General features: G+C 50.0%; 1 protein-coding gene across 2 annotated transcripts in view; it reads right to left on the reverse strand.

The window, feature by feature from the left end:
* SLC25A33 (solute carrier family 25 member 33) overlaps positions 1-3857 on the reverse strand; it is a 44690-nt gene extending 40833 nt beyond the window's left edge. The window contains exon 1 of one of the 2 annotated variants that reach the window (XM_010364182.2): positions 3571-3857. In XM_010364182.2, the coding sequence (XP_010362484.1) occupies positions 3571-3626 (56 nt within the window). In that variant the 5' untranslated portion in view covers positions 3627-3857. Of the gene's footprint in view, positions 1-2989; positions 3229-3570 lie in introns of those variants that run through there. The other variant, XM_030913220.1, reaches the window with a different exon arrangement.
* Between the last annotated feature and the right edge of the window lie 10816 nt (positions 3858-14673).

Consider the following 14673-nt stretch of genomic DNA (forward strand, 5'->3'; position numbering starts at 1 on the left):
AAAAAAAAAAAAAAAAAAAAGTAATCCCAGCACTTTGGGAGGCCAAGACGGGCGGATCACAAGGTCAGGAGATCGAGACCATCCTGGCTAACATGGTGAAACCCCGTCTCTACTAAAAAATACAAAAAACTAGCTGGGCGAGGTGGTGGGCGCCTGTAGTCCCAGCTTACTCGGGAGGCTGAGGCAGGAGAATGGCGTAAACCCGGGAGGCGGAGCTTGCAGTGAGCTGAGATCCGGCCACTGCACTCCAGCCTGGGCAACAGAGCAAGACTCCGTCTCCAAAAAAAAAAAAAAAAAAAAAAAAAGCTTGTTCAGTATCATTAATTAGCAACAGTATTAAATTTATTTGCTGTTAGTTTCCAATGGCTATTCAAAAAATAAGAGAAATGTGACAGATTTTTAAAGTAGGGGCTCTGACTTCTTTTCAAAGGAAGTGCATCTTGTTTTCTGGAAAGACGCCAGCTTAACAACAGCGGCGTGGCAACTAGTTACTTGGAGCAAAGCAGCACATATTCCACCAGAGTAGGTGGGACCTCTGCGTGGACTCATTTTAACCATACAATACAGCCATTTTACACTCAGCTCCTTACATGTTCTTCCCTAACAGAAAGTGAAGTAAAATTTTTTAGGCTAGTGAGAGTGGATCAAAATCCAATTAGTTACTCTGAAAACATCCTTTTGGAAGCTGTCTTTTCTTTCTTGAATCTCAAACTGCTGCCAATACAGGAAGGGAAACTTGTTAAATACAATGGCTTCAGGTGACACCCTAATAAACTACCTACATCTTAATCAAGCAGGATAACTCTGCCAGCCACTGCAGATTTACTCCATCACAAGGTAAAAGGCTAGTGCCCTAGTAGGAGAATCTGGCAGCCAGAGGGCACAGTGAAGGGTACAGAGGGAGATTCAACAAGACAGGGCCATCCATTTCACAGTGCGCCTCAACAGAGGTTGCTCCAGCATGCAACTCTCCTGGTTTGGAATACAAAGAAAAAATTTAAAAGACCACCTCACTGGCCGGGAGCGGTGGCTCACGCCTGTAATCCCAGCACTTTGGGAGGCCAAGGCAGGCGGATCACGAGGTCAGAAGATTGAGACCATCCTGGCTAACACTGTGAAACCCCGTCTCTACTAAAAATACAAAAAATTAGCCAGGCGTGGTGATGGGCGCCTGTAGTCCCAACTACTCGGGAGGCTGAGGCAGGAGAATGACGTGAACCCGGGAGGCGGAACTTGCAGTGAGCCGAGATTGCGCCACTGCACTCTAGCCTGGGTGACAGAGGCTCCGTCTCAAAAAAAAAAAAAAAAAAAAAAACCACACACACACACAACAAAACAAAAACCACCTCACTAAAAACAGTAAGTCAAAATCACTGAGCAGAAACTTTTTTTTTTTTAATGATCCTTCTTGGCTTAAAAAACGTGTGAGACAAAAAAAAAAATGGCCAACTTGTTTAAAATTCCCAAGAAAGACAAATTTATATAGAGTGGCTTAATTTAAGAAAGCTTCCCCCTTGTGTTACTCTGAAAGGAAGTCTCAGCCTGGCGTGGTGGCTCACGCCTGTAATCCCAGCACTTTGGGAGGCCGAGGCGGACGGATCACCAGGTCAGGAGATCGAGACCATCCTGGCTAACACGGTGAAACCCCGTCTCTACTAAAAATACAAAAAGTTAGCGGGCGACTGTAGTCCCAGCTACTCTGGAGGACTGAGGCAAGAGAATGGCGTGAACCCGGGAGGCGGAGCTTGCAGTGAGCCGAGATGGCGCCACTGCATTCCAGCCTGGGAGACAGAGTGAGACTCTGTCTCAAAAAAAAAAAAAAAAAAAATAGCCGCACGTGGTGGTGGGGGCCTGTAATCTCAGCTACTCGGGACGCTGAGGCTGAAGAATCCCTTGAACCCAGGAGGCGGAGGTTGCAGCGAGCCCAGAGATCGCACCACTGCACTCCAGCCTGCGCGACAAAGGAAGACTCCCTTTCAAACAAAGCAAAACAAAGGGCCGGGAGCGGTGGCTCACGCCTGTAATCCTAGCACTTTGGGAGGGGAGGCGAGGCAGGCGGATCACCTCAGGTCAGGGGTTCGACACCAGCCTCAACACGAAGAAACCCCCGTCTCTACTAAAAATACAAAATTAGCTGGGCGTGATGGTGCATGCCTATAATCCCAGCTACTCGGGAGGCTGAGGCAGGAGAATTGCTTGAACCTGGGAGGCGGAGGTTGCGATGAGCCGAGATCGCACCATTGCGCTCCAGTCTGGGCAACAAGAGCGAAACTCCATCTCAAAACAACAACAACAACAACAACAACAACAACAACAACAACAAACAAAGGAAGTCTCAATGGAGACATGGAGGTAAGGGTTGCAAGGGAATGACAGGGAAGAGATGAATGAGAAACTCTTCCTATCTATGAAGACCTACTAAAGTTTTTGGTTAAAGTAACCTGGTGACTGCCCACAATACAAGCACAAAAAAGGTCAGGGACGCTTTCATCAGTCATCTTCGAAGGTAAGTTTCTCAACCATTGTTTGTTGTAAGGAACATATCCAGGTAGGAATCCAGGCTGCAACTAAACTACTCAAGCCAAGATGATCATCCAGGTTAAACTATTTTATGCAAAATATCCTACACTCAAAAATTGCTGTGCCAGGCCCATGAGGTCCTCAAATTAAGACTCCAAACATCTGGAAGTCTCCGAAAGGACCCCAAGCCACCGTCTGTGATAAAGGAAAAAAGAAAATTACTAATACTCAAAAATATTTTACCTTCTCGCGGGGGGGGGGAGGGGGGAGGTGGTGAGGGGCAGGGAGGTAAAAAATCACCTCCCTTCTTAACTGCAGAACTCAACCTCCTAAAAATGCATTGTCTCCGCTGGAAAAAAGGTGCCTGATCATAGACCTAATGCAGCTTTCAAAACAAGGAACACTTTACAATTCTGCGGTCTCCGGCGTTGGAAGCGCCCACCAGCCGGCGAGAAGTGTCTCAACACACCTTTCAGACCTCATAGTAGTCTGGGTCCCAGGCTTAGCCATCCCGCGTGTGGCCGCCAGCATCATCGTTCCCCAGCACCATCCAGGCCTTGCTGGCGTCCAACGTCCGCAGACCGTTTTGCCCGTCTGGACGACCTCCCGCACTGCCCTGAGGAACCTCGGGCACACCCGAGCATCAGCGATCCTGCCCGGGGCTCTGAGGCGCTGCGCTTCGGGAAAGGCCCCGGGAGAAGGGGGCGGGGGAGGGGGACCGCGCCACAGCGTCCAGGCAGGACCGCCGCCGAGTAACACTCACCGGCCACTGACTTCAGAATGGGAAGAAGCTGGGGACGCCACGGGGAGGACCGGCGGCGGTGCACAGCCGCCCTGGGGGCTGCGGTCAGGCCGGGGGGGGTGAGGAAGGCCCGACCCCCTCCCTTGGCCCTGCCCACCAGCCCCCGACGCCGGGACTTCCTCCTCCCGGGCGCCGGCGCCGTAGCCCGCGGAGGGCCGGTAACCGCCGCGGGAGGCTGGGACCGCGCCCGGGGCGAAGGCCGAGGGGACCGTAGGCGGCTGGGCGCGCGGCTGGGCCCGGAAACTCACCCGCCGGCGAAGAGGTGAAGCAGCGTGTTCTCCTTCTGCTGGCCGCCCGTCGCCATGGCCGCGCCGGCTCCGCGGCCCGTCGCCGCCCGGTGGCGAGAGCGCGTGGCGGCTCGAGGGATGCGCGAGGTCGCCGGGTCGTGTCTCCCCGCTGCCCTCAGGGGCCTGTCGGCAACGCCTCCATGCGCACGCGGGCCCCAACGCCCGGCTCTGCTAGGCCCGCGCCCTCCGCGGCGTGGCCGCCGGCGCCTCACCGGCCTCTGAGGCGCGAGCCCGGCGGGGAGCTAGAGCCCGGCGCGCGGCCGTCACGTGGCGGGGGCCGGGCCGTGACGACACGCGGAGCGCGAGTCTGGGGCGGGGCGTGACGGGGGTGTGGGCCCAAATCTCGAGCGCCCATTGGTTAGGAAGCAGATGTAGGCGGGGAGCTTGCGCAGTTCTGGGGCGGAGCCAGCCCGGAGCAGATGACTGGGGAGAGGGGCTGGCGTAGGCCGGAGCGTGGAGGCAGTGGAAACTAGCTGTGACTGCCTGGTCCTCGCTCCTCAGAGAAGCCTCGCGAGGCCCTAGGCCTTGCCTTATTTTAAAAGTTTACTTTGTGATATTTACGTGTGCAAAAGGTGTACAAATTACGTGTTACATCTCACACTTCTGTACTCACCACCCCGTTTAGGAAAAAAAAAAACAGAATCTAAAAAACCGTAATCTAAACAGCCTCAAATAATCAGTGAGGCCCTGCGCTGTGGCTCACGCCTGCAATCCCAACACTTTGGGAGGCCAAGGCGGGCGGGCGGGCGGATCGCCTGAGGCCAGGAGTTACAGACCAACCTGGCCAAGGTAGCGAAACCGTGTCTCTACTAAAAATACAGAAGTTAGCTGGACGGGGTGAGGCGGCGCACCTCTGTCATCTCAGCTACTTGGGGAGCTGAGGCTGGATAATCGCTTGAGCCCGGGAGGCGGAGGCTGCAGTGAGCCGAGATGGTGCTACTGAACTCCAGCCTGGAGTTATTGTGTGTATTTTTCATCTCCTTATAGTTAGTATTATATGCTGCGCATATTTTGCAGTATGCTTTTTGCTTCTTTTCTGATCATCTCCAGCCCAGACCTAGATATCCAAACTGCTTATTTCAGGCTATGTCCCTGGGTCATTGTCATACTCAGCCTGACATCGTCTAATCTCCAGGTCTCCCCCAGATGGAGTCTTCCCTGGCCGCCTTTGCAGAGCAGTCTGTCACATGACTATAGAACCAGGCTTGTGCAGTTTGTTGATTTATTTAAGTTGTCCTTCCCATACAGGAATGTAAGCTTCAGGAGAGCAGGGACCTTCTTTCTTTTGTTCACGGTTGTTCCTGACACGGTACCTGCCACCTAGTAATGCCCAAGGAGCTAATGAATAAAGCTCCCAAACTGAACTTATCATTCTTTCCCTCCCCCAAACCTGCTCTGCCTCTCCTATTTCCTGTCCTGGCAGTGACACCACTGACTGTACAGGCACCAGTGCCAGAAGCTTTCCTGTTACCTCGGACTATGTCTCTCTGTCTCTCTCTCAGCAGCCCACCATTCACCTGTAGAACGTACCAACCCTTTCTCTTCCGTCTCTCAGAGCTCCAGAAAGCTGTACCTTGACCAGAACAGGCAGTTAGATGTCCTGTGTGTAAACATAGAGAGCTTAAGTAGGAGGGAATTGTGTGGAAACAGGTGAACTAGCAATCCAACCTGTATTTGATTGCTGGGACTCTTTAAGTAAAAACAGCTCTTAGGCGCAGTCCTCCAAAATGCAAATACAGTGATTACCATTAAACCAATTGTTCCCAGGCCTAGGAGAAGGGGAAACCATGCCAGGGCATGAGATATCTGACAAAAAGAAGTAAAGAAAACCCAGCACGGGTGGCTCATGCCTGTCATCCCAGCACTTTGAGAGGCTGAGAAGAGCGGATCACTTGAGTCCGGTAGCTCAAGACCAGCCTGGGTAACGAGGCAAAACCCTGTCTCTACAAAAGAAAAAAAAAAGTAAAAATAAATAATTTTTTATTTTTATTTTTTTTTTTTTTTATTTTTTTTTTTGAGACGGAGTCTCGCTCTTTCGCCCGGGCTGGAGTGCAGTGGCCGGATCTCAGCTCACTGCAAGCTCCGCCTCCCGGGTTTACGCCATTCTCCTGCCTCAGCCTCCCGAGTAGCTGGGACTACAGGCGCCCGCCACCTCGCCCAGCTAGTTTTTTGTATTTTTAGTAGAGACGGGGTTTCACCGTGTTAGCCAGGATGGTCTCGATCTCCTGACCTCGTGATCCGCCCGTCTCGGCCTCCCAAAGTGCTGGGATTACAGGCTTGAGCCACCGCGCCCGGCCTATTTTTATTTTTTTAATTTTTATTTAGTTATTTAGAGATGGAGTCTTACTCTGTCATCCAGGCTGGAATGTTGTGGTGTGATCTCAGCTGACTGCAACCTCTGCCTCCTGGATTCAAGCGATTCTCCTGCCTCAACCTCCTGAGTAGCTGGGATTACAGGCACATGCCAGCTGGCTAATTTTTGTATTTTTAGCAGAGACAGGGTTTCACCATGTTGGCCAGGCTGGTCTCAGATTCCTGACCTTGTGATCCGCCCGCCTCGGCCTCCCAAAGTGCTGGCATTACAGGCGTTGGCCACCGAGCCTGGCCTGTTTTGTTTGTTGGTTGGTTGGTTTTTTCGAGATGGAGTTTCACTCATGTTGCCCAGGCTGGAGTGCAATGGCACGATCACAGCTCATTGCAGCCTCCACCTCCTGGGTTCAAGCAATTCTCCTTCCTCAGCCTCCCAAGTAGCTTGGATTACAGGCATGTGCCACCACACCTGGCTAATTTTGTATGTTTGGTAGAGATGGGGTTTCATCATGTTGGTCAAGCGGGTCTTGAACTCCTGACCTCAGGTGATACGCCCACCTTGGCCTGCCAAAGTGCTGGGATTACAGGTGTGAGCCACTGCGCCCAGCCATCCTGCCTGCTCTATCTATCTATCTATCTATCTATCTATCTAGATATTTATCTATCTATATTTTGTTGTTTAAATGGTCTTGCTTTGTCCCCCAGGCTGGAGCGCAGCAGTGTGATCTCAGCTTACTGCAACCTCTGCCTCCTGGGCTCAAACAATTCTCCTGTCTCAGCCTCCTGGGTAGCTGGTATTACAGGCGCCTGCCCCTGTACCTGGCTAATTTTGTTTTATTTTCAGTAGAGGTGGAGTTTCATCATGTTGGCCAGTGTGGGGAAAAGAAAGAGTGATCAGCCTGTTATTGTGTCTATATAGAAAGAAGTAGACATAAGAGACTCCATTTTGTTCTGTATTTGAGATGCTGTTAATCTGTGACCCTACCCCCAACCTTGTCCTTGCAAGAGACATGTGTTGTGGTGACTCAAGGTTTAATGGATTTTGGGCTGTTCAGGATGTGTCTTTGTTAAACAAGTGCCTGAAGGCAGCTTGCTGGTTAAAAATCCTGCCCGTCCCTGGGCAATGGAACATCTCCGTGTAAAACCCGATTGTATGCTCTGTTTACTGAGCAAGGAGAAAACCGCCTTATGGCATAAGGTGGGACTTGCTGGCAAGACTTGCTGGCAATGCTGCTAAAAGGTTTATGGAGATGTTTGCATATGCATCTCAAGGCACAGCATTTTCCTTTGAACTTACCCATGTCACAGAGATCTTTATCCATATGTCTTACTGCTAATTTTCTCCCTAAAATGATCCTATTGTCCTGCCACTCCCTTATCTTTAAGATGGTAAAGATAATTATCTTTTTTATTTTTTTATTTTTTTGAGAAGGAGTCTCGCTCTGTCCCCCTGGCTGGAGTGCAGTGGCGCGATCTCGGCTCACTGCAAGCTCCGCCTCCTGGGTTCACGCCATTCTTCTGCCTCAGCCTCCTGAGTAGCTGGGACTACAGGCGCCCACCACCGCGTCCGGCTAATTTTTTGTATTTTTAGTAGAGACGGGGTTTCACCGTGGTCTCGATCTCCTGACCTTGTGATCCGCCCGCCTCGGCCTCCCAAAGTGCTGGGATTACAGGCGTGAGCCACCGCGCCGGCCTAAAGATAATTATCAATAAATACTAAGGGAACTCAGAGACCGGTGCCAGCGTGGGTCCTCTGTATGCTGAGTGCTGGTCTGCTGGGCCCACTTTTTCTTTCTCTATACTTTGTCTCTGTGTCTGATTTATTTTCTCAAGTCTCTCGTTCCACCTAACGAGAAACGCCCACAGGTGTGGAGGAGCAGGCCACCCCTTCAGGCTGGGCTGGTCTCAAACTGCTGACCTCAAGTGATCTGCCTGCCTAGGCTTCCAGATGGGCTTACAGGCGGGAGCCACTGCACCGGGCCTCTGGGCAGGATTTGAAGCTCTAGGAAGTGCTATCCTTAGAGCACAGCCCTTCATCTTTGCTCACGGAGATGTTTGAGGCTGGGACCCAGACTCTTAACTCCAAGGTGGCACCTGGCCTCCTGCCTTCTTTTCCCAAGTATTGTCAGTACGGTGCTCTGATACACAGACAGACAGGCCTCCCTACCTCCCTGTCAATAGCAAGGCTGCCTTCCTATGAGAATTTTCCTAAGGCGTTTCATGTTTTGTTTTTTCAAGACCTTTTCCAAGGTCCCATTGAATACTCACGATGTTTGGTAGCCTATTTGCTTTCCTTGCCTTTTTATGGATAAGCAGGATAGATTTGCCCAAGGTTACACAGCTACTTAGCAGCTGATGCAATGATCTTTCATGCACCAGCCTTTGAATCTGCTGTTTTGTTGTTGTTGTTGTTGTTTTGGTTTTCTTGTTTTGTTTTGTTTTGTTTTGTTGAGACTGAGTGTCACTCTTGTTGCCCAGGCTGGAGTGCAATGGTGCGATCTCAGCTCACCGCAGCCTCCGTCTCCCGAGTTGAAGTGATTCTCCTGCCTCATCCACCCAACTAACTGGGATTACAGGCATGTGCCACCATGCCTGATTAATTTTGTATTTTTAGAAGAGATGGGGTTTCTCCATGTTGTCAGGCTGGTCTCGAACTCCCAAGCTCAGGTGGTCCGCCCGCCTCGGCCTCCCAAAGTGCTGGGCGTGAGCCACCGTGCCCAGCCTGTTGTTGTTGTTGTTGTTTTGATATGGAGTCTCGCTCTGTCTCCCAGGCTGGAGTGCAGTGGCGCAATCTTGGCTCACTGCAACCTCTGCCTCCTGGGTTCAAGCAATTCTCCTGCCTCAGCCTCCTGAGTTGCTGGGATTACAGGCACGCGCCACCACACCGGGCTAATTTTTGCATTTTTAGTAGAGACAGAGTTTCACCATGTTGGTCAGGCTGGGTCTCAAACTCCTGACCTCATGAGCCACCCACCTCAGCCTCCCAAAGTGCTGGGGTTACAGGCATGAGCCACGGCACCTGGCCTATTGTTTTAAGAGGAGGCCTCACTCTGTCACCCAGGGTGGAGTGCAGTGGCACCATCTTGGCTCACTGCAACCTCCACCTCCCAGATTCAAGCGATTCTCCTGCCTCAGCCTCCTGAGTAGCTGGGATTACAGAAGTGTGTCACCATGCTTGGCTAATTTTTTTTTTTTTTTTTTTTTGACGTGGAGTTTCACTCTTGTCACCCAGGCTGGAGTGCAATGGTGCGTTCTTGGCTCACTGCAACTCCTGCCTCTCGGTTTCAAGTGATTCTCCTGCCTCAGCCTCCCAAGTAGCTGGGATTATAAGCGCCCGCCACCATGCCCAGTTAATTTTTGTATTTTTAGTAGAGACAGGGTTTCACCATGTTGGCCAGGCTGGGCTCGAACGCCTGACCTCAGGTGATCCACCCGCCTTGGCCTCCCAAAGTGCTGGGAATTACAGGCGTGAGCCACTGTGCCTGGCTTGAACCTGCTGTTTTCCCTGACTAGGATGACCCCCTTCCTCTGCCAGCCAGACTTCTAGAGCTCTCTGACACCAACTCAGGCATTGGCCATGGCCATGTACTGGGTATACAACAGAGATTCCAATAGATAAAAACCTTTAGTGAAACATTGGCAATCAAATCCAGCAATATAGAAAAAGGATAATACATCAGGACGAAATGAGAGATGCTCAGGAATTAGAGGTTGGTTTAACATTCGAAAATCAATCCATGTAATTCAGCATATTAAGAGAATAACAGGGACACGTGTTCCCAGGACCTCCTGGGGCTGTCAGCAGCAAACAAACAAACAAAAAAACGAAAAAAACAGTGAAAGAGAAAGAGAGAATAATGGAAAAAAACCTGATGACCATGTAAATTGATGCAAAAAAAGCATTTGACAAAACTGAACACCTATTCATGAAAAAAAGCTCTCAGCAAACTAGGAACAGGAGGGAATTCTGCTATCTGATACAAAGTGTCTACCCCAAACCTCCAGCTAACATCACACACAACATTAAATAACTGACCAACTGCCCCTAAGATTGGCAATAAGCAAAGATATTTGCTGTTACTACTTACTCAGTGTTGTACTAGTGGCCCTAGTCAGTGCAGTAAGGCAAGAAAAAGAAAAAAAATGTGTAAAGATCAGAAAGTAGTGAAACTGTCTTCAGTCACAGATGATGTAACTGTTTACTAGAAAATTCTAAGTAATCTATATAACAACTACTAGAACTAGTGAATTTAGCAAGATCACAGGAAATAAGGTCAATATACAAAAAAAAAAAAGTTTTTGCTAGCTGCAAACAATTTTTTTTTGAGTCGGAGTCTTGCTCTGTCGCCCAGGCTGGAGTGCAGTGGCGCAATCTCGGCTCACTGTAAGCTCCGCCTCCCAGGTTTACACCATTCTCCTGCCTCAGCCTCCCAAGTAGCTGAGACTACAGGCGCCTGCCACCTCGCCCGGCTAGTTTTTTTGTGTGTTTTTTAGTAGAGATGGGGTTTCACCATGTTAGCCAGGATGGTCTCGATCTCCTGACCTCGTGATCCGCCCGTCTCAGCCTTCCAAAGTGCTGTGATTACAGCCTTGAGCCACCGCGCCCAACCTCAAACAATTTTAATATAAAAAATTTTAAAATTATTTTTAGGCCAGGTGCGGTGGCTCAGGCCTGTAATCCCAGCACTTTGAGAGGGCGAGGTGGGCAGATCACCTGAGATCAGGAGTTCGAGACCAGCCTGGCCCACAGGGCTCTACTAAAAATACAAAAATTAACTTCGGCATGGTGGTGGGCGGCTATGATCCCAGCTATTTGGGAGACTGAGGCAGGAGAATCTCTTGAACCTGAGAGGCGGGGGTTACGGTGAGCTGAGAATGCGCCATTGCACTCCAGCCTGGGTGACAAGAGTGAAACTCCGTGTCAAAAAAAAAAAAAATTATTTTTACAGGCTGGGTGCAGTAGTTGCTCACCTCTGTAATCTCATCACTTTGGGAGGCCACGGTGGGAGGATCATTTCAGCTCAGGAGTTTTGTTTTTTTTGTTTTTTTGAGACGGAGTCTCGCTCTGTTGCCCAGGCTGGAGTGCAGTGGCCGGATCTCAGCTCACTGCAAGCTCTGCCTCCCGGGTTCACGCCATTCTCCTGCCTCAGCCTCCCGAGTGGCTGGGACTACAGGCGCCTGCCACCTCGCCTGGCTAGTTTTTTGTATTTTTTAGTAGAGACGGGGTTTCACCGTGTTCGCCAGGATGGTCTCGACCTCCTGACCTCGTGATCCGCCCGTCTTGGCCTCCCAAAGTGCTGGGATTACAGGCTTGAGCCACCGTGCCCAGCTCAGCTCAGGAGTTTAAGACTAACCTGGGCAACATAGCGAGACCCTGTCTCTATTTTATTTTACTTATTTTTATTTATTTTTTTAGACGAAGTCTCACTCTGTCACCCAGGCTGGAGTGCAGTGGCGCAATCTCAGCTCACTGCAACCTCCCCTCCCGGGTTCAAGTGATTCTCCTACCTCAGCCTCCTGAGTAACTGGATTACAGGCATGTGCCACCACGCCCGGCTAATTTTTTGTTTTTTTTAGTAGAGTCAGGGTTTCACCATGTTGGCCAGGCTGGTCTTGAACACCTGACCTCAAGTGATCTGCCTGCCTCAGCCTCCCAAAGTGTTGAGATTACAGACCTGAGGCCCCACACCTGGCCCCCATCTCTATTTTAATATTAAAATTTTAAAAAGAAATTATTTCTACATCCCTTCTCGTCCTTTTGCTTAAGATCAAGTGTAAAATTATTTTTACAGCTAGATGTGATGGCACACACCTGTGGTCCTGGCTACTGGAGAGGCTGAGGCAGAAGGATGGTTTAAGCCCTGAGGCTGGGCGTGGTGGCTCACGCCTGTAATTCTAACACTTTGAGAGGCTGAAGATTGCTTCAGCTTGGGATTTCAAGACCAGTCTGGCAACACAGACAGACCCTCACTCTGTAAAAAATTCTTAAAATAAGCTGCGTATGGTAGCGTGTGCTTGTAATCCCAGCTACTCTGGAGGCTGAGGTGGGAGAATCGCTTGAGCCTGGGAGGTTGAGGCTGTTGTAAGCCATGATTGCACCACTGCACCCCAGCCTGGGAGACAGAGCGTGACTCCATCTCAAAAAAATAATTTAAAAAAATAGTAAAAACAAAGAAAGAAACCAGACATAAAAAGTATATGATTTCATTTATATGAAATTCTAAAAAAGGTAAAACTAATCTTTAGTGACTGAGAACTGATAAGTGAATGGATGCCCGGGGCCGGGGATAGGAGGGGACTGACTGCAAAGAGGCAAAGAGGCTGGAAAAAACTTCTTAGGGGTGACAAAAATGTTTCATACCCTGATCAGGGCGTATACACACAATGAAAATCTTTCTTTCTTTCTTTTTTTTTTTTTGAGACGGAGTTTTGCTCTTGTTGCCCAGGCTGGAGTGCAATGGCGCCATGTCAGCTCACTGTAACCTCTGCCTTCCATGTTCAAGCAATTCTCCTGCCTCAGCCTCCTGAGTAACTGGGATTACAGGCACCCGCTACCATGCCCTTTTAGTAGAGATGGGGTTTCATCATTTTGGCCAGGCTGGTCTTGAGCTCCTGAACTCAGGTGATCCACCCGCCTCAGTCTCCCAAAGTGATGGGATTGCAGGCGTGAGCCCCTGCGCCCCGCCCGTACATTGAGAATTAAACTCGTTAAAAGTTATACTTAAAACGGGTGCATTTTATTGTATGTTAATTATAACGTATTTTAGAAAAGTTGACCATAAAGTAGGCCAGGTGAGTTGGCTCACGCCTGTAATCCCAGCACTTTGGGAGGCTGAAGGTGGGTGGATCACTTGAGGCCAGGAGTTTGAGACCAGCCTGGCCAACATGGCAAAACCCCATTTCTACTAAAACTACAAAACTTACCCAGGCAGGGTGGCAGGCGCCTGTAATCCCAGCTACTTGGGAGGCTGAGGCAGGAGAATTGCTTGAACCCAGGAGGTGGAGGTTTGCTTGAACCCGGGAGGTGGAGGTTGCAGTGAGCTGAGATAGTGCCACTGCACTCCATCCAGCTTGGGCAATAGAGCAAGAGTTTTGTCAAGAAAAGGAAGGAAGGAAGGAAGGAAGGAAGGAAGGAAGGAAGGAAGGAAGGAAGGAAGGAAGGGAGGGAGGGAGGGAGGGAGGGAGGGAGGGAGGGAGGACTTATAAAAGTAAAAAAGCAAGGTGGATTATAGACATAAATATATGTAGATATGTATGACATGCCAGGTGCAGAGGGGAGGAAGTTCACAGACAGTCATACTCAGAGATTCATTTAGGTGTCCCTGGGTCTCTGACTTGGTGGGGTGGAAGAGGAGAAGCTTGTTTGGGCTTCTTGTAACCATTCCAAATCTGAAGGGCCTGAGGCTTCCTGCTGACCTGTTGTGGATTTCTTTTGCTCTCTCCTCTGATTGCTTGTTGGCAAACCACTAATTGCTTCTTTAATCCTTGTTTTTCTGTAAAAACTGCTGGCTATTGGAAAAACCTCCATCTTCTCCCAAAAGTTTGGGGCTTCATTTCTTTGCAGGGGATTGTAAGGAGCATTTCAGTTTAGCAGAGAGCCAAAGGCTGGGGCTGGACCTCTCTGGAGGCCTCACTTAGGGTAAGAGGAAGCTGTGAGGCCTGTTTCTGCCCAGGGGCAGCAGAAGCAGGTAGTGCAATTTGGGGGCAAAGGACAAATACCCAGCAGGTCCCTGGTCTCATTTTTCCTCAACCCATCCAGCCTGAGCCAGGTTTCCAGCTATGGGCCTAATGAGACTGCAAGTCAAGCCTTGTTAGTGAAAGGCCTGTGTTCCAGCTCTGACAAGGAAAAGCCGCTGCCTGTTGAGAGTCCTGCCCTGTGCCTACAAGGCTGGAACGTGTTTTCCCAACTTTCTGTGAGCTCTTTGTTCCTGACCACAAATGTTCATGATCATTTCTTATAAGGAGGCACCTTTGGTGCACTATCTCAAGTCTAAGAGGCCCAGACTTGTGTTTCTAATGTGTGTGTGTTTTAACTTCTTTTTTTGAAATGGAGTTTTGCTCTTTTGCCCAGGCGAGAGTGCAGTGGCATGATCTCAGCTCACTGCACTCTCCGCCTCCCAGGTTCAAGCAATTCTTGTGCCTCAGCCTCCCAAGTGGCTGGGATTACAGGTGCAAGCCACCACGCCTAGCTAATTTTTGTAGTTTTAGTAGAGACAGGGTTTCGCCATGTTGGCCAGGCTGGTCTCGAACTCCTGATCTCAGGTGATCCACCCGCCTCAGCCTCCCAAAGTGCTGGGATTACAGGCTTGAGCCACCGCGCCTGGCCTCTGATGTGTTTTGAATCATGCTTGGAATTTGGCAGCTGCTCAAAATGAATTGATGACATGATACTGTCATGGGAATGACTGGCTGGGCAGCTACAGGGTAGACAATGCCCTTTTCCCTACCTCCTCCCTCCCTCCCTCCCACTCTTCCCTTTGTCTCTACTTCTGAGAGATATCAGGATTCTACTGGTATCTATTTGCATCCATTGAAATGCATAAGAATGGAAGAGTAGGGTGGGCTAGAGATAAAGAGGTTAAGAACATACATAATCCCGTGGCTGGTGCGGTGGCTCATGCCTATAATCCCAGCACTTTCGGAGGCTGAGGCGGGCTGATCAGCTGAGGTTGGGAGTTTGAGACCAGCCTGACCAACATGGAGAAACCCTGTCTCTACTAAAGATACAAAATTAGCCGGGTGTGGTGGCGCATG

Source organism: Rhinopithecus roxellana, chromosome 12, assembly GCF_007565055.1.
Source record: "Rhinopithecus roxellana isolate Shanxi Qingling chromosome 12, ASM756505v1, whole genome shotgun sequence".
In the NCBI taxonomy this organism is placed as follows: Eukaryota; Metazoa; Chordata; class Mammalia; order Primates; family Cercopithecidae; genus Rhinopithecus; species Rhinopithecus roxellana.